The sequence below is a fragment of the Dama dama genome, chromosome 8 (assembly GCF_033118175.1).
Source record: "Dama dama isolate Ldn47 chromosome 8, ASM3311817v1, whole genome shotgun sequence".
Lineage (NCBI taxonomy): Eukaryota > Metazoa > Chordata > Mammalia > Artiodactyla > Cervidae > Dama > Dama dama.
Window position 1 is genome coordinate 13263571 of NC_083688.1, and position 23894 is coordinate 13287464.

The 23894-nt window shown below is 38.1% G+C and overlaps 1 protein-coding gene across 17 annotated transcripts in view; it reads right to left on the reverse strand.

Moving 5' to 3' along the window:
* Positions 1–23894, reverse strand: part of PUM1 (pumilio RNA binding family member 1) — a 123324-nt gene that overhangs the window by 76512 nt on the left and 22918 nt on the right. For all 17 annotated transcript variants that reach the window (XM_061148421.1, XM_061148420.1, XM_061148414.1 and 14 more), the window contains one exon: positions 11618–11686. In XM_061148421.1, coding sequence (XP_061004404.1) covers positions 11618–11686 — 69 coding nt within the window. The remainder of the gene's footprint in view (positions 1–11617; positions 11687–23894) is intronic.

A 23894-nucleotide genomic window follows, 5' to 3' on the forward strand; every position in this document is an offset into this window, starting at 1 on the left:
GAAAAGACTAAAATAATGCTACCTGCAGTAACATGGATGGCCCTAGAGATAATCATACTAAATGAAGTCAGAAAAATAAAGATAAATACCATATATGTTATCATATATGTTATCATTTATATGTGGAATCTAAATATGGTAAAAATGAACATATCTATCAAACAAACAGACTTACTGATATGGAGAACAGATGTGTGGTTGCTGAGGAGGTGAAGGTGGGAAAGTTAAGGGTTGGGAGTGTGGGATCAGCAGATGCAAACTATTACATACACAGGAGGGATAAACAACAAGGTCCTGCTGCATAGCACAGGGAACTATATTCAACATCCTGCGAGAAACCATAATGGAAAAGAACACGAAACACAGGTACATGTGCAACTCTATCAGCTTGCTGTTCAGCAGAAATTAACACAACACTGTACGTCAACTACACTGCAATAAAAGTTTTAAAAATAATAAAAAATTTAAAAGCTAGGTAAAAAAAGTTATGTTCATTTCTGAGTTTATCAATATTAAATAATTCAAGGCGGGGGAAGCTTCACATTCAAAGGATAAGAGCAAAAAAGCTGGGAGCAAATTAAATGTTCAATAAGGTACAGCTGTATGCAACAACGTATGCGCATCCAAAATAGCTATCATGACTATATGTAGTATTTATAAAATAACAGTAAATTTTAAAAGCAAAATACAAAATTGTACATGTAAAGATTGCTTCTCTTCATGGACCCTTCCCTTTTGGATCAGGATTGGAAAGAAAAATAAAAGCTGAAATGGGTGTTTGTTGATGTAGTGGGACTATGGATGACTTGTTATAATACACACTTTTATTATGATTTAGAACTGATTTTTAATAAAAACTGAGATACTGGTACAGAATTCACTACAAATAAACAAGGCATTTTCTCTTAGCAGATACATTTTGCTACAACATAATTTCAAAGAGGCCAAAGTTAGTGGGAATTTTAAGAGAGCTCACATTGCATGCTTCAAATAATTTTAAGCAAGCAGATAGTAACTTCCAGTGCACTTTGAAAACTGTAGCTTAAATAAGGAACGATTAAAATGTTCAATGGTTTAATCACAGGTTTAATCTTTGGTTTTAAAAAACCAAAGAATATGGTGGTTTTGCTTTTAAGTTTAAGGAACATGATCCCCTAAATTCTCACTTCTCACTTATATGTCTACTAATTAAGGAAGTGTCCTGCATCAGTTACTCAATACTTCTTCTATGCAAAGATTATTTTTAAATGTTTATAAACATTTTGCTGTTTCATTTTATTCAAGTCATAAAAAATTGTTGAAAAATCAATGTTTGCTATAATTTTTCTCATATTTCACTACTAGGCAGCATCATAATCTGACATCTAGCAATTACTACTTAAAATGTTTAGCCTATATGGTAGGATGACTACTAGTGAAAACAGATTTCCATATTAATGGTCTCACAACTAAACATCTTTTGGTTAAAATCTAATATATTCCTTTTAAGAAAAAATGTTTACTATTTTGCATAATTATAACTGTAGTATATAAAATTAACAGATTTTTTACAAAATATTTTCCAGGGTTATTAAACACTTATAATAAGCACTGCTAATAGCTGTATCTAATGTCCTTTAATAACACTTCCACCACTAATGATGAAGTTACACAAATCACTTAGGCCTGGCCAATATGTGGTAACTTCATCTTCTCTCTCGTATCTGGAAAACCAGTACTGCTTTTCTGACTACTGAAAAAAAAGAAAAGGTTTAGCATCTGAAGTACTTACAGATTTTAAAAAGTAAACTACTACTTGAACTTACACTGAAATGCACACCTCGCAGAAGCCACTACTGGAAGTAACAAAAATAGTGAAATAAATAAATAACAAAAAGTCTTTGCTTTGAATGAAAGATTAAAAACCTACCAGGAATCAAAATGATAGTTACAAGGCATTTCAAAATAAGCACACTAATAGCGTGATGCAGACCGTTAGACTTCACAACCTACAGAGATGAGAAAGGAGCAGTACCCGGCACAGGACGGCCAGGACGCCTTAAAGGAGGAAGGAGCAGAAAGCAGAAAGGACTTTCCATAAGGGCAAAGGCAGAAATGAAAGCAAGTGGGGCAGGTTGCTGTTGTTCAGTAGCTAAGCTGTGTCTGACTCTGTGCGACCCCATGAATCATAGCACACCAGGCTTCTCTGTCCTGGTGCCCACCAATAAAAAAGAAACCTGGCCACCAACTAGAGGAGCAGTAAGGAGAAGGTAACAAAAGAACAACTAATCTAACTGCCAGTGAGGCTTAGTGGAGCACTGAGGAGCTAGGCTCTAATCCAACAGGCAGCAACAGAGAATAAAATCATAAAAATTCACTTTAAAAGATTAACTTAACATTCCTTTATTAAATGGAGTGAGGGAAAGCAAACAGATGCTGGGACGCCAAGCAAAAAGGTGACCTCAGTAACCTAGCCATAAAATGGTAAAAGAAGGGATGTGTGGAAATGGGAGCAGGGAAGGTAATACAAACTGCTGCTTAGATGCCTCGCTCAGCTTTCAAGGCATTTTAAATTATTTAATTTCAAAATGGAAGATTCATAGCCCATTATGATGATCAAGAATGAAGTCACAACGTATACATAAATAAGCCAGTCTACCACTGAAGTTGTCTTAATCAGGAATCTATTCCACAGAGTCAGTTAAGTGCAAAGACCAGAAGACAACAGGGTCCAACTATGTAAGAATATGGTGTCACAAGTTTAAATCTACAACTCCAAAGTGTAAAGTTTTAAGGTAAGGCTGTCCTGAGGATTCACTCTGAGTTGCTGGGGAACAATAAGAGAAAAAGACAATCAACTAAAGATAGGAAGAATTTGGTAGCTTTGAAATTTTAGGACCACCACAAAATAGACCGAGTTGCAAACAGTTCTTCAATTGAGGACAACTGTTAACTTAAAAATGTACTCTGGGACTTCCAGGGGTTAAGACTCGGAACACCTCACAGCTAGGTCAAATAAAAAAAAAAAAAAAAAAATACACTGTCTTCAACGAAGCACAAAGTTTTCCCAGTGTTCTTTACCACACAAAAAATACAACCACTGTTAACAACTTTATCCTTGAAACTAAACGCACAAAAGACACTGGCTGCTTTCATAAAGCATGCCCTTCAAAAAAAAAAAAAAATCAGAGATACTGTTAGTACCTCAAGCTCCATAATATTTTGTGGTAAATTAACCTGGGGCAAGTTCCACACTAATTCTTTCTCCACTGCACATCCCTTCCTGAAGCCACTGAAAGTAAAGTTTTCTTTATACCTTCCCACTTCAAGTTACTGGAATAGAGCCAAAAGAAACTTCTTTTCTCTTATCAACTTCATAAACAGTAAATTTATGTTCAGAAAATGAAGAAATGCCCAAGGTGAACAAAGAACTTCCAGATGTCCAAGCTGGATTTAGAAAAGGCAGAGGAACCAGAGCTCAAATTGCCAACATCCACTGGATCATACAAAAAGCAAGACAGTTCCAGAAAAACATATACTTCTGTTTTATTGACTAAGACAGAGCCTTTGACTGTGTGGATCACAACAAACTGGAAAATTCTGAAAGAGATGGGAATACCAGATAACCTGACCTGCCTCCTGAGAAATCTGTATGCAAGTCAAGATGCTACAGTTAGAACTGAGCATGGAACAACGGACTGGTTCCAAACTGGGAAAGGAGCACGTCAAGGCTGTATATTGTCACCCTGCTTATTTAACTTACATGCAGAGTACATCATGAGAAACACCGGGCTGAATGAAGCACAAGCTGGAATCAAGATTGCCAGGAGAAATATCAATAACCTTAGATATGCAGACGATACCACCCTTATGGCAGAAAGCAAAGAGGCACTAAAGAGCCTTTTGATGAAATTGAAAGAGGAGAGTGAAAAACCTGGCTTAGGACTCAACATTCAAAAAATGAAGATCATGGCATCTGGTCCCATCACTTCATGGCAAATAGATGGGGAAACAATGGAAACAGTGAGAGATTTTATTTTCCCGGGCTCCAAAATCACTGCAGATGGTGATTGCAGCCATGAAATTAAAAGACGCTTGCTCCTTAAAAGAAAAGCTATGACAAACCTAGACAGCATATTAAAAAACAGAACATTACTTTGCTGACAAAGGTCCGTCTAGTCAAAGCTATGGTTTTTCTGTAGTCATGTATGGATGTTAAGAGTTGGACCATAAAGAAAGCTGAGCACCAAAGAATTGATGCTTTTGAACTGTGGTGTGAGAGAAGACTCTTGGGAGTCCCTTGGACAGCAAGGAGATCAAACCGAAGTCAATCTTAAAGGAACCTCGTCCTGAATATTCATTGGAAGGACTGATGCTGAAGCCTAAGCTCCAATACTTTGGCCACCTGATGCAAAGAACTGACTCACTGGAAAAGACCCTGATGCTAGGAAAGATTGAAGGCGGGAGGAGAAGGGAACGGCAGAGGACGAGATGGTTGGATGGCATCACTGACTCGATGGACATGAGTTTGAGCAAGCTCTGAGAGTTGGTGGTGGACAGGGAAGCCTGGCGTGCTGCAGTCCAGGGGGTCGCAAAGAGTCGGACACAACTGAGCGACTGAACTGAACTGAGCCAGGTTTTTCTGCACAATAGAAGGAAAAGCATGTAAGGAAACAGAAGACAATGTTATTATCCTGGCCACCTTTAAGTTACCTATAAATAAAGTCATTTGTTTTTATCTAAGTATAAATTACATGGTTTGATCTACAACATAATCATATTAAAGTTATACTAGGTCTAGACTTTAAATGATTATATAAATGATTATTTCCAATAGTACCTGGGAGCCCAGTGTGCAAAAGATAAGCTTCCAGGTCAGTTAGGAAATCTGTAATGTGCATGAATAAACCATGAAAACATCTAGTTTGCTTCTAGTTTGCTTCCTACCCCCCTCATATTCCATAAGCAGGAAGCAAACAGCTCAGTTAAAACAGGAGAGAGTCCTCTTCCTCAAGATGGGACCAAACACTCAGTTTGGGACCCACAACTAAGATGGGACCCACACAACCAGTCATCCTCAGGCTAATTTTAACTATTAAATTGACAAGTGTCTCAATATGCCAGTTATGGACAAGTTCCCTCTTTTATATGTTCCAAGAGTGGAAAATGTCATAGATGTGCATGTAACACAGAAAATAAACTATTTCTTCTATACATTTTGCTAAAATGAGGATCACAGAATGCATTAATTAATTAAGTGACAATGAATTAATTTTCATCTTCTGGGTCCTCAGCAGCAAAATAAAAGTAAACAAGAAAGAATTACACACAACATAGCTTAATACAAGTTTGAACAAGAAGTATAACAAAAGCAATTCCAATTTTCTAAACACCATTATGTCTGGTTGTATATATAATGAGGATATTCCCACGCCCCAGCAGATGGCCCAGAGAATGTATCCTATGCTTAGAGCTACATTAAACAAAAGATCCTTTATAATAAATGCCTTTTATATATAAGATTCAACTTGGATGATAACAGCATTACTGATATGCTATTCATCTTATGTACTTTGGTAAAATAATTACTGAATAGTTTGAAAATATAAAGATTTGCAGAAGAGACTGAATAAATACTTTTCAGTTTTATCTGTTCCTCATCCTTCCCCTCTTCAGAACCCCACACCCCTGAGGATGGAAAAGTAATATGAATACAGAATACAATCAATATTTACTGAATTGAACTGAGGTCTCTTGAGGTTCCCTGGGGGAACTTCTGAAGTAAAAGGGAAAATAAAGAGGAATTCATACTTAGAAAAAAATATATACTGGTAAACAATTCATTCAACACAATAGTAGGCAGCCACTGTTAGCTAAGTGCGTATTAGCTGAAGCCTCTGCCTTCAACAAACTTATGTGCAAGGAAATAGAAAATATTTACAAAAAGCACATATATAAAATAAATCAGGGCCATAGAAATGATATAAACAAATAACTTGCTACTTGAATTCCCTCTGTAGTTTCTGGTTGGTGAAAGCAAGAACTCTTTCCCAGGAGAGCTGATGAGCAGAGCTGGGTTTCTGAGCACTGGGGGCTCTGGACATGCAGAGTAACAGTAGGAGAGCTCAGGATCTGCAGCAACAGAGAGCTGGGTTTAAAGAGCTGGCCCATGATCATGTTAACCTCTGTAACCCATGTTTGTCCAGACGTCATCATACTGCAGGACGCCTGTGAAAACTGTTAATGTGTATGAAATGATTAATAAAGTACCTGGAAAATGGTACATGTAGACTGCAGTTATTATTATTTCTGAACCTAATGAAACAGAACTTGAAGTCAATCCACATTTTGGTATTTCTGATCTTTGCTGGAGTCACTTGACCTTAGAACTCACTTCCCTCATGTAAAAATGATACTAATATCTCTCAAAAATCTGTTGGAAGATTCACACAGGAAATGATATCAATGCCAAAGTGTCTTGAAAAGTGTTACTGCAGTCAGTTAGCTTACTTTTCAAATAAAACATACTGATGTGGATGAAAAAAATAAAAAGAGAAAAAGGAGGGTAAAAGAGAAATTTAATGAAGACAAACTAAGCAACATGTGGATCAGCTATTTCCTGCTTCAAAGGAGCATGTTTTACTGTATTCAAACATTCCAAGACAGCTCAACGCATACAGTGGTAGGTCTGCCCATTCTTCCTAGTGCAGGACAGAAGGAAGATACTGGAATGAGTGGGGTTCCACAAAGGTCTCAAAGTCACAGGACCGAACTGGGCACCAGGTTTCAAATGTCACATGCACCCACATTTACAGGGTTAGAAGACACCTTCTTAATCTTCTTTCTCAAAATGCCCAATCCTCATCCCAAAACTATTAAGAGATCCCAGAAACTTACAAAACAAGATTCATATAAAGATCACTTCTCTGCTAACACAATCATTAACAGAATACAGGATAGTTATTAACTTCCTCCAGGTCACTTGGCCTGCCTGGCTATGTTTTCTCTAAAGTAACAATTTCATTTTAATAACAAGATGTCAAAAATGCCCAACAATCAAATGGTATTAACACAAAATGAACGGAACTAGGAACCTTTTGCCATTCCTCCGCATACTCAAAAGCTGCATTTTGTGGGGGAAAGGTGTGTTACACTGTTGGGTTGATATTTTTATATCAAGGCTCTATTTATTTTTCCCTCCTTCTGCAAGAAAGGATGCATGATCTTGCTAGCAGACAACATATTCCTTTCCAAAATTCAATCCAGTTTAGAGTCAAATGAGTTACTTTTTTGGGACTCTACCTGCAAGGAATTTACAGTGTGAGATTAGCCCCTCTAGGGCTGTGGATCAAAAAAGTACTTTTAGCTACGGCAAAGCCTCCAATTCTGTGAGCTATCATGCCATGATGAAAGATGTGGACCTGACGTCCACATTAGGCTCCTACCTGTCCAAATTCCCAAATTACCACCCTATGAGCCATGATGGACAAACACTTCAGTATCTTATGCAGCTGCAGATGGTGAATGAGTCAGACACCCCAATGAAAAGTTACAGAATCAGTACATCACAGTCTAAACACATCTTTAAGGTATCTCAAAGATACCTCTGGCATATTCTAGAAATAGCAAAACTATTCTGATGTTCTATCTTTTTAAAGATAGAAATCAGGGCAAACTTCAAGGATCTTAAGACTTAAAAGGGTCCTAGAAGACTATCTAGTCCAATATCTGTGTCTTACACATGGGAAAAAAGCAAAGTCCAAAGAATATGAGTGTCTGAGGCAAGGCCAGAAGTGGTGACATAAGGGTTCTTCTTGTCCAGTGAGCTCCCATCCCACAAAGCTGTTTCTTTCTTTTGGTTAAGAGCTCTTCAAATTATTGTCAAACTCCTTACTCTACAAGCCATTCTGCTTTCTCACATTTACAGGCAGAATTTCTAAGCAATGCCTAATGAGAACCTACATCTAAGTTTTAAGTATATCTCACCTTATTCTACTCCCAGGGAACGTGGTAGGATTCATTATTACTCCACATACAGAAGCACTTTCCAGATTTCATTCCTCTTGTTTACAAACTTGTCTATTACCAAGGGTAAGTTTTTCTATGCTTCAGTTTTCTAAAACAAAGATGAAGGGCCACATATCTAAATACATTCCATTCACTCCAGAAATAATCACTATTATTAATGTCCCTGAACACTGTCAAGTTAACTATATGTAAAACATTAAGGAAACTTAAAAAGAAAAAAGTTCCTTGGTTTTTAAAAGCAAGATAACCAATTATTCAGGATAAAGTGTCTTTTCCGTCTAAGACTCGAAGTACTTTCAAATGAGAACCGCTAACCTCTGCAAATCCATCCCTTTCGGGACATAAAGAGTAGTAATGCTGCCCTCCTATATGTAGAGTAAATAAGTCATGCAAGATCTGGTAGAACCAGAGCCCAGAAACATCAGGATAATGAGCCTTCCTCAGTACTACAAAGATACACTCTTAAATACTCAACTACCAGAAACAATCTATGCCTTTAAACTTTTCAGAACTGAACTTAAAGTTGAATGAAAGGGGCTGCTAGCAAGGACAGTAGATGAAATATCTGAAAATAATTTGTAGCCCTAAGCCTGACAGATTTTCTTATCTTCCTTTTTATGTGTACTTCTTAGAACAGGAGGCAAGTAAAGCATTTGTACTGTGTCCTTCAGCTATGAACAGCTGTATTTCAGACAACCAGCAAGGTTTGAAGGTGAAGTTTTAAATAGTCACTTCTGAGTAAGATTTCTAAGAAATCTTTCTAAGAAATATACCAAAGTGACTCTAAGAGTCTATCGAACACTGGCTTTGATGAGGGAAAAGAAATAACAAGAGCCAGCCACTACTAACTTTACCAAAAATCAATTACTTTGAAAGAAGCCAATTCTCTGAATTCCAAAGATTCATACATTCTTGAACATAGGTATTATTTTCCCTAAGGAGGACTCTCACACAAGCACACAGACACATACAAATAAAAATAAAATAACTGCAGCAAAAAAAATACTGTGCTTGGCTTATGCAATGTACTTGAAATTTTAGTGTTTATGTGGGTAAAGACTACATTTACACACATCCCCTCCCAGAGATGCTTTATTGTTTAAAGAGAAGGAAATTCAATGACATTAAACTAATTAGAAACGTTTTTATTACAAAAACTTATTTTCTTCCTTTCTCTTTTGTGTCCATCTCCCTTTTATCTCTACAAAAACATTCTCCCAACCTACCCCTATATGAATCCTAACTAAACTATAGGACATTCCTCAAGTCCTATATACCTCCTCCATTCAAGTAAGCACAAACTAGTCTTGCCAGTAGTGATCACTAACCTTCTCAGAACATGAACCACACAAAGAAAAACACTGCACACTTCCCGTCATCATGTATATTCATTCCATGCTCAACTAGCTAAACAAAGAGTTCCTCAAATTCAAAAACTTCGCTCCATACTTAGTTCCCTTTGTGCCTGGACACTGGGTTATGCTTTCAAAACCTAGTTTCAGTTAAGTATCAGTATTTTGGGAGGGAAGTATACTAAGCATTTTTAAAAATTCGCCCCCAAATATCTATTGTTATAAAGCTTGCTAAAATGAGATTTCTGTGATCAATTCTAAGCCCTGGCTTTATTCACTCTCATGCTTTGGAGAGGTAGCCAGGTCAGAGTCCCAGCTCCATCACTTTCTAGATTTATGACCCTGAGCAATTTAATTCATCTCTCTTGGTCTTTTTCTTTATCTGAATAAAAGAACCGTCATGAGTTATTGATGAGACAACGAATGCAAATCTCTTAACATCTGCCTAATAGGTGGTCAACAAACAGTAGTCACTACTACTTTGTTAATAACGAGGAAAGAAGAAAGAAGTGTGACACTGCATTCCTGGTGGAATGTGTATTGTGTTTAGTTATTTACATATGCCTATATAGAGGTCTGAGGAGTTACATATAAGTATCAAAAAATAACATTTCTAACAAAAGTAAGGAGGGTGCGGTCTGGAGACCTTGGGAGGAAGGAACATTTTGGAAAGAAAAAAATGATTTTTTAAAATACTTTTGTTGTTAATTTAAATAAAATTCACTTTTTGTCCACTGTTCTTTGATTAGAGTTAAGTCTTTGGAGATTATGAAGTGTTGCTTACAAAACATTAACAGGATATTATTTTTATTTTGTGTAACTAATTTTAAGACTGGGATTATATTTTTGGTAGAATGAACCAGGTTACCATCACAGGAATGTGAAAGCAGATAAATGCGGTTTCCCCACCTATACTTAGTATCAGATACATCTGTTAACCTTCTGTTCAAATTCTGCTCCAGAAATACAGTGAGAAAATCTTTACTTAATAACCAAACAGGGTTTATTAATGTGCACTGTTTCAATATTAGGCAAGCACTGGAAAACATAAGGACACCTACCAATCCGACCTGCAAACTCTGGAGGAAAAACAAAAACAGGCCACAAACCCATGAAGCCAAGATGACTCGGAAAAGTTAGAAACAAAATCTTATAACCAAGACAGCAAGAATCTTAGGATCAAAGCACCAAGACTTTAACTAATACTCAGTCACAATGGTAGTCAATGAAAATTTGTTATAAATCAGGAAAAAAAATTATCTTGAGTCCTCAGAACCTAGCACAGTGCCTGGATCAAAGAATATTGGCTAAATCATTAAGAACAAATGTATTTAACAAATGATATAAAAGAGAATCCAGCATATAGCTATTCTCCCTCCTTTAAAGTGTTAAAATAGACATGGGAACTTTTAAATATTAGATACACAAAAAATAAAACAGGAAAAAAAAAAACCTAAGGCTACTCTCCAGGAAAAAAAGAATCACACCCAAATGTCTAGTTTGTGAACCTGTGACATCTTCAGCAGTTAATGCAAACTTATGTTCTGCCTGTCACCACAACACTTATGGTCAACATACAGAAGCACCAGAAATCAGCTGTCCTTCATCTATATTCCTCTTTTAGAATTATGGCAATCTTCACTATCAGTATAACGAATGATAGTAAATTTTGTTTTCTGCAAATTTTAAACATTACAAACAAACCAAAATCCTTATTTCTAAATTCTATCTATGTAATGGGTGACTAGCCCAGGCCTCAATCTTCTCGAATTATTTACCAAAAATCTCAATTCCTTCTTCACAATGAAACTGCAAACAACATCCTCAAAAGCTGCAACATCCTCTAAAGATAGGTTATCAACATATTGACTAGCAGCCGATCTAAAAATTCTCTTTCACTGCAAAAGAATCTAATGACTGAAAAATGAAGCAAAGGTAAGGACATTTGATGCATATAAAACTAAGTTATTTTGTAAAATTTTAACACCTCAATTTCCAACTGACTGGTTAAGATAATATTGATTAATTTGTGCTTACATTTGGGTTTTATTTTTAACATATTAGGCTAAAGTTAATATTCTCCTTATAATGAGATTGTTTTGGCAAAATTCTGCAATACCCCACTCCTATCATGAGGATGGCAACAAGGAAAAGCAAGCACATACTTCTGGAGACTAGATTCGGACACATCTGATGAGAGACAGCTCCAACCTTCCCTTAAAAACAGACCCACATTTCTGACACACCAATTTACTTACCTCTCCCATCGCTCTTCCCTCCAGAGCAAGCGCTTGAAAATCATGATTCAGTTCATCCATAGAACGTACCTAATGTTTAGAATAGAGGAGGGAAAAGTTTCACGTTAGTACCTTGAATTTTACATACACATTAAATACAACTGAAAAGCTTTTTGATGTTTACTTTCACATATCGACAAGGAAAATAACAATAATCAAGTGACTAAGATTAAACATTCACTTACCTTTAACCATCAGGTTCAGCAATGATCCCTGCGCTTTCTCCCCTCCCAATCCCTTTTGCTTTCAAACATGAAAAACACAGAATCCAAAAAAAGAAAAAGGAAACTGCATCACACGAGAATTACGATAGCTATTGTTCATACATTTTAACTTAGTAAGTAAAGCTCAACATGTTTAAGGGCAGTGATATATGTAGATGATTATGTGACCTAAACCTTGCTACTGGCTCTAAGGCCACAGCTCGTCCACAGCTGTGAACAGTTAAATACAAATTAGGGGACTCATTTGATCCAAGCTAGTATGTCTTTGACAACCTCAGGGAAAAAGGCACTACAAACTACATAACTGAGCGCCCTCAACATTTCTCCAACTTGGAAGATCTCTGGGAGCGCCTAGAATCTCAAAACCAGGAGAAAAAAAATCAGCAAGTATCACAAGAATCCCTTCAAACTTTACCTAATTAAATGTACTACCTACATCATAACAATCTTTCTAGACTTCAATTAACTCATCTTCAAGGTCATTACTAGAAGGTAATATTTAAGAGCAAGAATGAAGTGTGGAACAGATTACACAAAACAGTCATAACTCAAAAACCCTTTCCTGTCCAATAGTCTACTGGACCTCTCAGTTATGAGCAAGAAGCCACCTTTGCTAAGGCTAGAGTACAGTCCCTCATTTATTAAAAAGGAAGGCTTTCCAGCCTACCTAAGAAAGATGGCTGACTGCCTAAAGTGGAACATTCCCAAACCTGTTCATCTAATCATCACCACCTCTAAATGTATGTGTACAATGTCTAGCACTGGGTGAATGCAAAGAGCCAAACTAGAGCCAGGCAGGGGGAGAGCAGAGCATGGAACATGAACTGGAATACAGCTGGAGGGATCAATTTAACAATTTTATTAGCATGCTGCCTGAATACCACCCAATAATCCTAATTCTACCGAGGTGACAGCACATAAAAATACAGTCACATTGTTCTGAATTATACATTTTCAAGACCCAATGCTACAAATGATACACTGTTGTCACTAAGATGTAACAGCTTTGGGATGCTTGTCAAAAATGTAAATTTATAAAATTCAAAATGACGCTCAATTTAAGCCATATAAGAACAAAGAGACATAGAGATAAGACTTGTTACTGTAGTAAACAGTTTCAAAGGGCCCTGAAACAGAAGCTAGAGTCACAATACAAGCCATTTACATTATTCAGGTAAGCACACTGAATAAGCTCTTAAACTTCAGGTGGTAAAAATAAGGAGGGGTGATGAGGACAGAATCTTAGCTAGAAACTCTACAAACAATAGATAAAATCAATTTGAACCTTCAGGACAAATAACATTTACAAGGCATGTAATTTAAACGCATATAAAGTTCTACACTATTAGGAGCTCTTCCTATGGAATCTATAAACATGCTTTTAACTAGATGCTAGGAGTTTCCCGAAAATTCAAAAACCTACAAATAGTTTTAACCAAGAATGTTAGAATTCTATTTATGTTTCCCAAGAAAAAAGTAGGAGTGGCTACAAAAATGAAAAAAGGGCTTCCCTGGTGGTCCAGTGGTTAAAAATCCGCCTGCCAACGCAGGGACGTGGGTTCAATCCCCGGTCGAAGAAGATCCCAAATGCTGCGGGGCAACCAAGCCTGTGCAACACAACTGCTGAAGCCCACCCACCTAGAGCCTGGGCTCTGAGACAAGAGAGATGCCCGTGTGCTGACCTAGAAAATAAGAGAAAGCCTGAGTGCAGCAATGAAGACTCGGCACAGTCGGGAAGAATTTTTACTTAATTAAAAAGTGAAAAAAGAAAGTGGGAATGGTAAGGAAGGTAGAGAACATGCAATGTGCATATTGATGCTATCATCACAACAATCTCACAGTAATTATTCCTATTTAAGAGATTAGAACTGAGCCTCAGAGATACTGTTCAGTCAGTTCAGTCGCTCAGTCGTGTCCAACTCTTTGCGACCCCATGAACTGCACAGCACGCCAGGCTTCCCTGTCCATCACCAACTCCCAGAGCTTACTCAAACTCATGTCCATTGAGTCAGTGATGCCATCCAACCATCTCAGCCTCTGTCATCCCCTTCTCCTCCCAAGAACACTTTCTCTGTCAACCACTGTTAAGCAGGGAAGTGCACTTAGATGGCATTTCCAGGACCTAAGTCCAGGTGTTCCAATTTTTGTGTACTGTCCTTTCTATGTCACCAAGCTACATCCAGGGCAGCCACAGGAGGATGCCACCCCCAGAAGGAGGTGCCTTCAGTTTTTGCCAAGGGCCTTGACAAGTGTGTCCTCTTGGTATGCTTGCCTTTCCTTCCCAACTGTTTATTCCCCCCACCTTCACAATTTGCCCCTCCTGCCCTCAGTGATTTCCACCCCTTTCTATACCACCTTCCACCCACTCTTCATTCTCTTTCCTACCACATTTTATTTGCTGGCTCGCTCACTCTCTCGGCTCTCCTGTCTCCCCCTCTTTAGCTCTCTGTTCACCTCAAGCTCTTCCTCCTTCCTTGCGTCTGTCTCTGTCTCACGTACAAGGTGAACCGCTCCTCCTCCCATCTCCTTGAGACAATGAGAAGGGAGCTCACTTTCTGAAGTCTGCTTTGCTAGTACAGAAACCATCTGCCCGCGGTTGAGTGGACAAGATAAACCAAATCACTCTCACAAGTGTTAACAAGTCAGGTATTTATTGTTTATAATGGGAGCTGTACTTGGTATGATCATCAACATGAGGCAGACTCCACAAAACTCTTCCCAGAAAACAAAACTAATAATCAGAAAAAGATGCTCAGGAATCAAGAGAAATCAAGTTATGAAAACTCAGACCACTGTAAGAAACGTCCTGGGCAGGTTAACAAAGAAACTTACTCTATTATGAAGGAGAAAAGCTAGCTATAAATTATAACCAGAGAAAATGCTCCCATCAGGAAAGAACCATCTTTAAGTTCTTGTACAACTATACCTCCCCCTTTTCTCTAGTATTCAATTTGAGTGATGAGTTAATGTTAAGTTTCTTTAATTAAAAGTTTACTAATTTAATTAAAAGTTTACTAATTTAATTAAAAGTTTACTAATTTGTGGCTCAGATGGTAAAGAATCCACCTGCAATGCAGGAGACCTGGGTTCGCTCCCTAGGATGGGAAGATCCGCTGGAGAAGGGAAAGGCTACCTACTCCCATATTCTGGTCTGGAGAATTCCATGGACTTTACAGCCCATGGGGTCACAAAGAGTCGGACACGACTGACAGACTTCCACTTTCAATTTCATCTTCACTTTTGCTGAATGTCTATAAGACTTCCTTCCTTCTACTAATCTATTCCCTTTGGTTTCCCAAAACTACTTCCTATTTTTGTCTTTGGGCTACTGGCCAGTTACTCATCTTACACCCATCCAGTTTCTCTACTGCTGCCCCTCCCCATAAAATCATCTCTTACTCCCTTTTACTAAAGCCACAAAGCAAGATAACCACCTTAGGGTCTGACCTACCTCATATCCCTCACTTCATCCCACCCAAGAAGGATCATCTGTATAAATGACGAAGTTTCTGAGTTTCCTTTCCATTTCCCAGATCTTTCTTTTGTAAGCCCTCTGCTTCTAACAAGGATCTTGTCCTAACCAAAATCATAATTTTGAAAATTAAATTGGTGTTTTACCAAAATCAGTCAGTCAGTCCAGTCGCTCATGTCCGACTCTTTGCGACCCCATTAATCACAGTACGCCAGGCCTCCCTGTCCATCGCCAACTCCCGGAATTTACTCAAACTCATGTCCATCGAGTTAGTGATGCCATCCAGCCATCTCATCCTCTGTCGTCTCCGGCTCCTCCTGCCCCCAATCCCTCCCAGCATCAGGGTCTTTTCCAATGAGTCAACTCTTCGCATGAGGTGGCCAAGTATTGGAGTTTCAGCCTCAGCATCAGTCCTTCCAGTGAACAACCAGGACTCATCTCCCTTAGGATGGACTGGTTGGATCTCCTTGCAGTCCAAGGGACTCTCAAGAGTCTTCTCCAACACCACAGTTCAAAAGCATCAATTTTTTTGTGCTCAGCTTTCTTCACAGTCCAACTCTCACATCCATACATGACCACTGGAAAAACCATAGCCTTGACCAGACGGACCTTTGTTGGCAAAGTAATGTCTCTACTTTTTAATATGCTATCTAGGTTGGTCATAACTTTCCTTCCAAGGAGTAAGCGTCTTTTAATTTCATGGCTGCAGTCACCATCCGCAGTGATTTTGGAGCCCCAAAAAATACAGTCTGACACTGTAGGAAGTTATAAAATCAAAATAGATGAACACAGAACTATACATCACATTTGGAAAATGAAAAACTAAGCAAATGCATCACTTTACAAATCTTTTAAGAATGATATTCAAAACTGCATTCCTTGAGAAGCCCTACTTATCAATACCCAACATCCCATACCCTTATCAGAATCAATGAATGATATACACTTCACTATTTCCATCTGTAAAATTGAGGTAGCACTGACTACTTGACACATTTGGTATAAAGATTAAATGAAACAACATGTCCAATACTTAGATACACTTCACTATCTCCATCTGTAAAACTGAGGTAGCACTGACTACTTGACACACTTGCTATAAAGATTAAATGAAACAACATGTCCAATACTTACTAAGCATGTATTCAACTACATCCACTTCACAGTTTCTTCTCTTTAAGTTACTGAAACGTCTCCACACATCCATCTTTTTTTTCCCTATCCTCAGTTTTGGTCATTCTGGGGAGGGGAGCCTCTCTCTCTACAAGTCAGCATTTTCATAATCAGTATTAGAAGCCCCGAGATCACACACACATCTAACTTACTTTCTAAAACTTTGCATTTCAAAGTACAACCATTTTTTCTCTTTTCGATTCTCAACCAAATCATCAATTCAGAGAAATTTCCATTCTCCATTCTAATCAGTTCAGAAACTTCTAAAATATAAAAACAAAAATCATCACTGGTTAAACCTCAGATTCTTTCTGTTCTCATTAAAAAAAAAAAAAAAGCTCAGTAGTCACCTTCTCAAATTCCTTCATTCCTTGATTTCCACAGCACTATGATCTCCTGGTTCTCCTCCTATTTCTCTGCTCCTCTGTTTAGATTTCTGATTTCTGTCTTTCTTTTGGCCAGCCAACATTACAGTCAAAGAAAAAAAAACTTGACACTTAGACTTGGGTAAAAAGTAATCCAAATGTAAGAAGGTAATGATCCAAATATGTAACGAATTAGTTTACAAGATTTTTAAGCAGCTCTGTATTACTAAACATTAAATCTCAAAAAACAAAGCAGTATTACCATGGTGGCCAATGCAGTCCAGCATAAAACCTAAAAAAGAAGCAACTGTTGACAGCATTCTGGTTCATTTCTTGGCCTTATCTCAGTTCAGTTCAGTCTCTCAGTCGTGTCCAACAATTTGCGACCCCATGAACCGCAGCACGCCAAGCTTCCCTGTCGATCACCAACTCCCGGAGTTTACCCAAACTCATGTTCACTGAGGCGGTGATGCCATCCAACCATCTCATCCTCTATCATCCCCTTCTCCTTCTGCCCTCAATCTTTCCCATCATCAGGGTCTTTTCAAATGAGTCAGCTCTTCGCGTCAAGTGGCCAAAGTACTGGAGTTTCAGGTTCAACATCAGTCCTTACAATGAACACCCAGGACTGATTTCCTTTAAGATGGGCTGGTTGGATCTCCTTGTAGCCCAAGGGACTCTCAAGAGTCTCCTCCAACACCACAGTTCAAAAGCATCAATTCTTTGGCACTCAGCTTTTTTTATAGTCCAACTCTCACATCTATACATGACTACTGGAAAAACCATAGCCTTGACTAGACGGACCTTTGTTGACAAAGTGATGTCTCTGCTTTTTAATATTCTGTCTAGGTTGTTCATAAATTTCCAAGGAATAAGCGTCTTTTAGTTTCATGGCTGCAGTCACCATCCACAGTGATTTTGGAAACCAACAAAATAAAGTCAGCCACTGTTTCCCCATCTATTTGCCATGAAGTGATGGGACCAGACGCCATGATCTTGGTTTTCTGAATGTTGAGCTTTAAGCCAACTTTTTCCCTCTCCTCTTTCACTTTCATCAAGAGGCTCTTTTGTTCTTCTTCACTGTCTGCCGTAAGGGCATACCTGAGGTTATTGATATTTTTCCCGGCAATCTTGATTCCAGCTTGTGCTTCTTCCAGCGCAGCGTTTCTCATCATGTACTCTGCATATAAATAAGCAGGGTGACAATGTACAGCCTTGACGTACTCCTTTTCCTACTTGGAACCGGTCTGTTGTTCCATGTCCAGTTCTAACTGTTGCTTCCTGACCTGCATATAGGTTTCTCAAGAGGCAGGTCACGTGGTCTGGTATTCCCATCTCTTTCAGAATTTTCCAGTTTATTGTGATCCACACAGTCAAAGGCTTTGGCATAGTCAATAAAGCAGAAATAGATGTTTTTCCGGAACTCTCTTGCTTTTTCGATGATCCAGCGGATGTTGGCGATTTGGTCTCTGGTTCCTCTACCTTTTCTAAAACCAGCTTGAACATCTGGAAGTTCACGGTTCATGTATTGCTGAAGCCTGGCTTGGAGAATTTTGAGCTTTACTTTACTAGCATGTGAGATGAGTGCAATTGTGTGGTAGTTTGAGCATTCCCTGGCATTGTCTTTCTTATTTACCAGCATTTATTTATTTATTTACTAGCATTTCTGTCCTGAATTACTGTCCCTTAACTGCTCGGGGTGTCTTTAGAATGAATGTCCCTTTACTTGAGCCAGTCTGACCAGTTCTCAGCTGCTTTTAAACAAGAACCAAACTCTAACACAATAGGTTATCACTGAGTTGGTTGTTAATGAAACCACACTGGAAGTTTATATTTTAAAACAGTAATTCAGAGCTATGTACTGCACTTGGAACAACAGTTCCCAACAAATAAACACTTTTCAAAATATTTTCTGTAACAGACATGTTTCAAGACACCTGCCGAGAAAGGGCAACTTCACGATTCCTACCACCTCTGGCCACAAATAACTATACCAAAAGTATTCTTCTAAATGGCCAAACTTCTAGTATCAATCTGAAGAGAAATGATAAATTAATCAGATTCCTCTTAGTATCTCGGCCAGAAAGCTATGGATAAAGTGAAATTTGCTAAAGATCTGGCAGCTGGAGCTGTCACTTTGGGTCAAGTATAACCTCGTGAATAAGCAGATGATCAACATGAAGAAGAGAAAGAATGTGGGGGGGGGGGGGAGGGGGGCGGGGGAATCAGAGACAAGAGACTATAGAACCCCTAAGGAAACAGCCTCCTGGTGCCCCTGAGGCCCATGTACATTTCCTGCTCTGGGGTTTGGCGAGAATCCCCGGTGTTCTTTCATTTAATGCTCTGAAATTTTGCTACCTAGAACAGATGTCTGTAACTTGAGACTAAAACTGCCCTTACTAGAATATTTATTTCCTCAACCACTGAATCTCAGTTATCAGGCACATTTCTCCTCCACACCTACCTTTGTTCTCCTGGAGGATTTCTGCAAAGGCAAGCCTAGATCACAATGGCTCCATTTCACTAACAGAGATCCAGAACAATACAAGCAGAAGATCTGGTGCCAAAAACCATTACGGGAAGGATACCAGTGAGAAAAAGCCAAGCAAATGCAGGAGAAACTTGAGCAATGAGAAGAAATGGAATGTGAGAAATTAACCTAATTTGAAATTAATCATTAAGGGAAAAGGGGTTCCCTGGTGGCTCAGACAGTAAAGAATCTGCCAGCAATGCAGGAGACCTGGGTTCAATCCCTGGGTTGGGAGGATTGCCTGGAGGAGGGCATGGCAATTTACTCCCGTATTCTTGCCTCGCAGAATCCCCATGGACAGAGGAGCCTAAGAGGCTACAGTCCATAGGATCACAAAGAGTCAGACACGACTGAGCGACTAAGCACAAAGTACATCAAGGGAAAAACACTTAATAAGTCTGTTCCACACCATCTTCTGGTCTATTATATCTGTATTACAAACAATAAAACTATAAACATTTACTGAGACTTATGTTGTGACAGGCCCTGTCCTATAAAAATCCTTATATGCTGTATGATCTCTTTAAAAGTCATAACAATCTGAAAATGCAAGTACTCTTACCCCCATTTTGTTAAGAAAAACAAAAAGTAATTACATTCCTCTAGTAATATATAACTAAATCAACAGAATTCTTGATTACTGGGAAAAACCAGAAACAAAAAACTCTTTTAGCTCGGGAGAATGCAAAGCCTACTACATGATGCTATTTATTCACTGTCAATAACAACACTAAATACCAGTATATTTACTGAGTTTTCAAGGCACTGGACTGCAAAATTATTCCAGTTTATAGATGAGGTGTAATCTGTCCCAAGTCACAGAGCAGAAAGATCAAAAGTGGAATTCAAATTCAGATCTCTAACTCTTTTACTACCACTTCTATCTTTTCTCATTAAAGATAAGCACAAAGGACCCAGAACACCTGGCTTAAACAACTGTTGTTCCAGAAACTGATTACTACACTATTTTTATAGTCTCTTCCATGATACACAGCAGGGCAGGGAAGGAATGAAATCACCACAGCAGCCAGAATTAGGTCAAAGTTCAGGTTTTTTATTACTATTTATCATTTAAAATCTGCTACTACCTTGGGCAATTAAATACCATTGAAGTTACAGATCATCTAATGTGTTGATGACATTCAGACTGGATGGTTAACCAACCAAAAAGATAAACCACCCGTTTATCAAATCAAAGTTATCAAAACTGATTTGCTACCGTACTACCATAATATATACATCTCATGTAAATATCAGCACTTCCTAAACATAAAATGATTTACAAATTGAAAAGAATAAATATTTCAGAAGCAGTTAATGAACCCTATGATACTAGTGACCTTTAAATGTAAAAACCTCACAATTTCTGGTTCTTTTTCTTAATTTTACCAATCATAATCAAGTTGAAATCAGTAATAAGAGCAGGCCACTTTAATTAAAGAGAGAAACTAATTAATATGATGAAAGAACCTAATCTAAAAAGTATAAAACTAAAGACAGTGATAAGTCTTTATCTCTGCGTGTCTGGAAACTACTACCCATAGTGATCTATCTGAATGGTATACAGCTGACTTCCAAAAGAAAGAAATTTAACAATATGCATCAGGTTTTATAAATGTTCATGCCCTTTGATCCAGTAGTTCTACTTCTAGAAATTCATCTGAAGCAAATAACCAGAAATATGGGCAAAGTTAACAAAGAACCTTCAACATGGCTTTGTGTTGGGAAAAGTGGTTTAAAAAAAAAGTTTAAATACAGCAGGAATTATTAAATTCCGCAGATATTCATTTACAGAATTTTATGCAGCTACTTAAAACAGTTTTGAAATTCTCAGGAGAATATGTTTATGTGTAAAGATTCTATAATAGGCTACAAATCTGTATATATAAAGAGTATGTATTTCCATAGAGACATGCACAAAATAAGAAAGTAATATATTCAAATGTTAATTTGTAACTTCTTCAGTAGTTTCTGCATTTTCTATAATGCCAATGAAACAACTCAGAAAGAATCTTCTGAAAATAAACTTAACATTCATGAAGTCTTTTATATTAGTATCTTTCAAACTAATAATCCTCTTCTGGAAACATCTTAAATAACTAAAAGAAATGAGAGGAAAAAATAAGCAGTAAGCAAAGGTGCTCGTTGTGCCCTTATTTTTAACAATACTCAGTAAATAAAAAGGTTATGGTATACTAAGAAGCTGTTTCTACAGAGACAGGATTCTCCTTCTATGCCATACAAAATAACTGTTATCACAGCTAGTATTTATTGACTGTGTACTGGGTAGCAAAGTGCTTTCATTCTCAAACTATGAAATAATTCCTAATTATCCTCCATTACTCACTTTTTTAATACAGAAGGAAACTGAGGCAGAAAAAGGTTAAATAACTTTTCCAGAGTTACACAGACAAGCTGATTCCAGAGTCTGACTCTGAACCAATGTCCTGTTAGCGATCAAAATGTTTTGGGGGTACTCCAACTGTTTAGGCAACGAAGTTGCACTAGATGAAAGCCTGCTGGAAACCCAAAAATGGAAAAAGATGACTAGATTACCCTGTCACCCAGCTCAAAATCTGAAAATATAACAACCCATACACAGCCCATCTCTGGCTAAAACTCAAGAATTCCTCTTTGTTAATACAAGGATAATCGAAAAGAGACAAGGAGTCATGGGACTCCAGGGGAAAAACTACTTAACCAAGGAAAGGAAATCTCAAGATATAAAAGAGAGGGAAAAAACTACTTAACCAAGGAAAGGAAATCTCAAGATATAAAAAATAGGACTAAAAATGATCTACCTGTTGAAGGAGAGAATAAATAACAGGTATATAGACAAAAATTCATAGCAAAATTAACATTCACAAAGCAGAAAAGAGTAGTAAGCTGAATAATTAACGATGCAAACAAAACTGAGAAGAATTCAATCTGGAGGAAAAGGACACAGATTCAAATAGAAGATAATTGAAGAAAAAAAAAACCATCAACCGTCCATCGACTGATGAGTGTATAAACAAAAAATAATATACATCGTACAAAGGAGTATTATTCAGCCATAAAAAAGCAACGGAGGACAGGGGATCTGCTGGCCGCTCAGTGGTCAGGCCTCCACGTTTCCGTCGCAGCGGGCGCAAGCTCCATCCCTGGGGGAAACTAAGACCCCCCACAAGCCATGGTCGCACAGCAAAAAGAAAAAGGAAGAAGAGAATCAAGTACTGACACACGATACAACATCCATGAACCTTAAAAATATGCTAAATGAAAGAAGCCGGACACGAAAGGCCACATATTATGTGATCTCACTAACAGGAAATATCCATAATAAACGAGACAAGAATAGGTTTGTGCTTGCCAGGGACTTAGGAAAGGAGGAAATAGACAATGCCTACTAATGAGTACAGGGGTTCTTTTGGGAGTGCTAAGTGTTCCAGTGTTAGAAGCATGATGGTTGCTTAGTACTGTAAACATACTAAAATCCACCAAACTGTAAATTCAAGGGTAAATTTTATGATATGTGAATATCTTATAACAGTAACGCTGATATTAAAAAATAGGAGATGGCAAACACTTTCTATAACAGATCAAGAAATAAATAATACAGGCTTTCTGGGCTACATGGTTTCCCCAATGGCTCAGCAGTAAAGAATCCATCTGCAATGCAGGACACACAAGAGACACAAGGTTAGATCCCTGGGTCTGGACAATTCCCTTGAGAAGGAAGTGGCAACCCACTCCAGTATTTCTTGCCTGAAAAATCCCATGGAGGATCTCCTCCTCCATGGACAGAGGAGCCTGCCAGGCTACAATCGCAAAGGCTGCAAAGAGCTGGACACAAATAGGCACCTGAGCACATAACACCGCAGGCTACACAGCGTCTCTGTCACATATTCTCTGTTCTTCAGCATGCATGCTACGCTGCTTCAGTCGTGTCCGACTCTGTGCAACCCTATGGAATGCAACCTGCCAGGCTCCTCTGTCCATCAGATTCTCCAGGCAAGAACACTCAAGTGGGTTGCCATGCCCTCCTCCAGGGGATCTTTCGACCAAGGGATCGAATCCGTGTCTCTTATGTCTCCTGCATTGGCAGCAGGTTCTTCACCGTCAGCGCCACCTGGAAAGCCCTTTTACTTTCAACCACAAACTTGAAAATGTAAAAACCATTGTTAGCTCAAAGGCAGCAAGCTAGATTTGGCAGAGGCTATAGTTTGCCAAATTTGGTTTAAAAACAAGTCATTCCTTTTATGTTTACAAGTAATGTGTGCTAAGTTAAAATGATCCACAAACTAAGCAAAGATCTCTTATCAAATTTATAAATGGAACTTCCACAAATGTTATTGGATAAAGGGAACATACAGAAACTAGCAATCAGAACTTAGTACTTTTCTTAAAAATTAAGATCATATAAAACTAAGAATTAAACATCACATTAAAAAATAAAGATAGCTGCTCACATGAAAATATATTGAACACCATA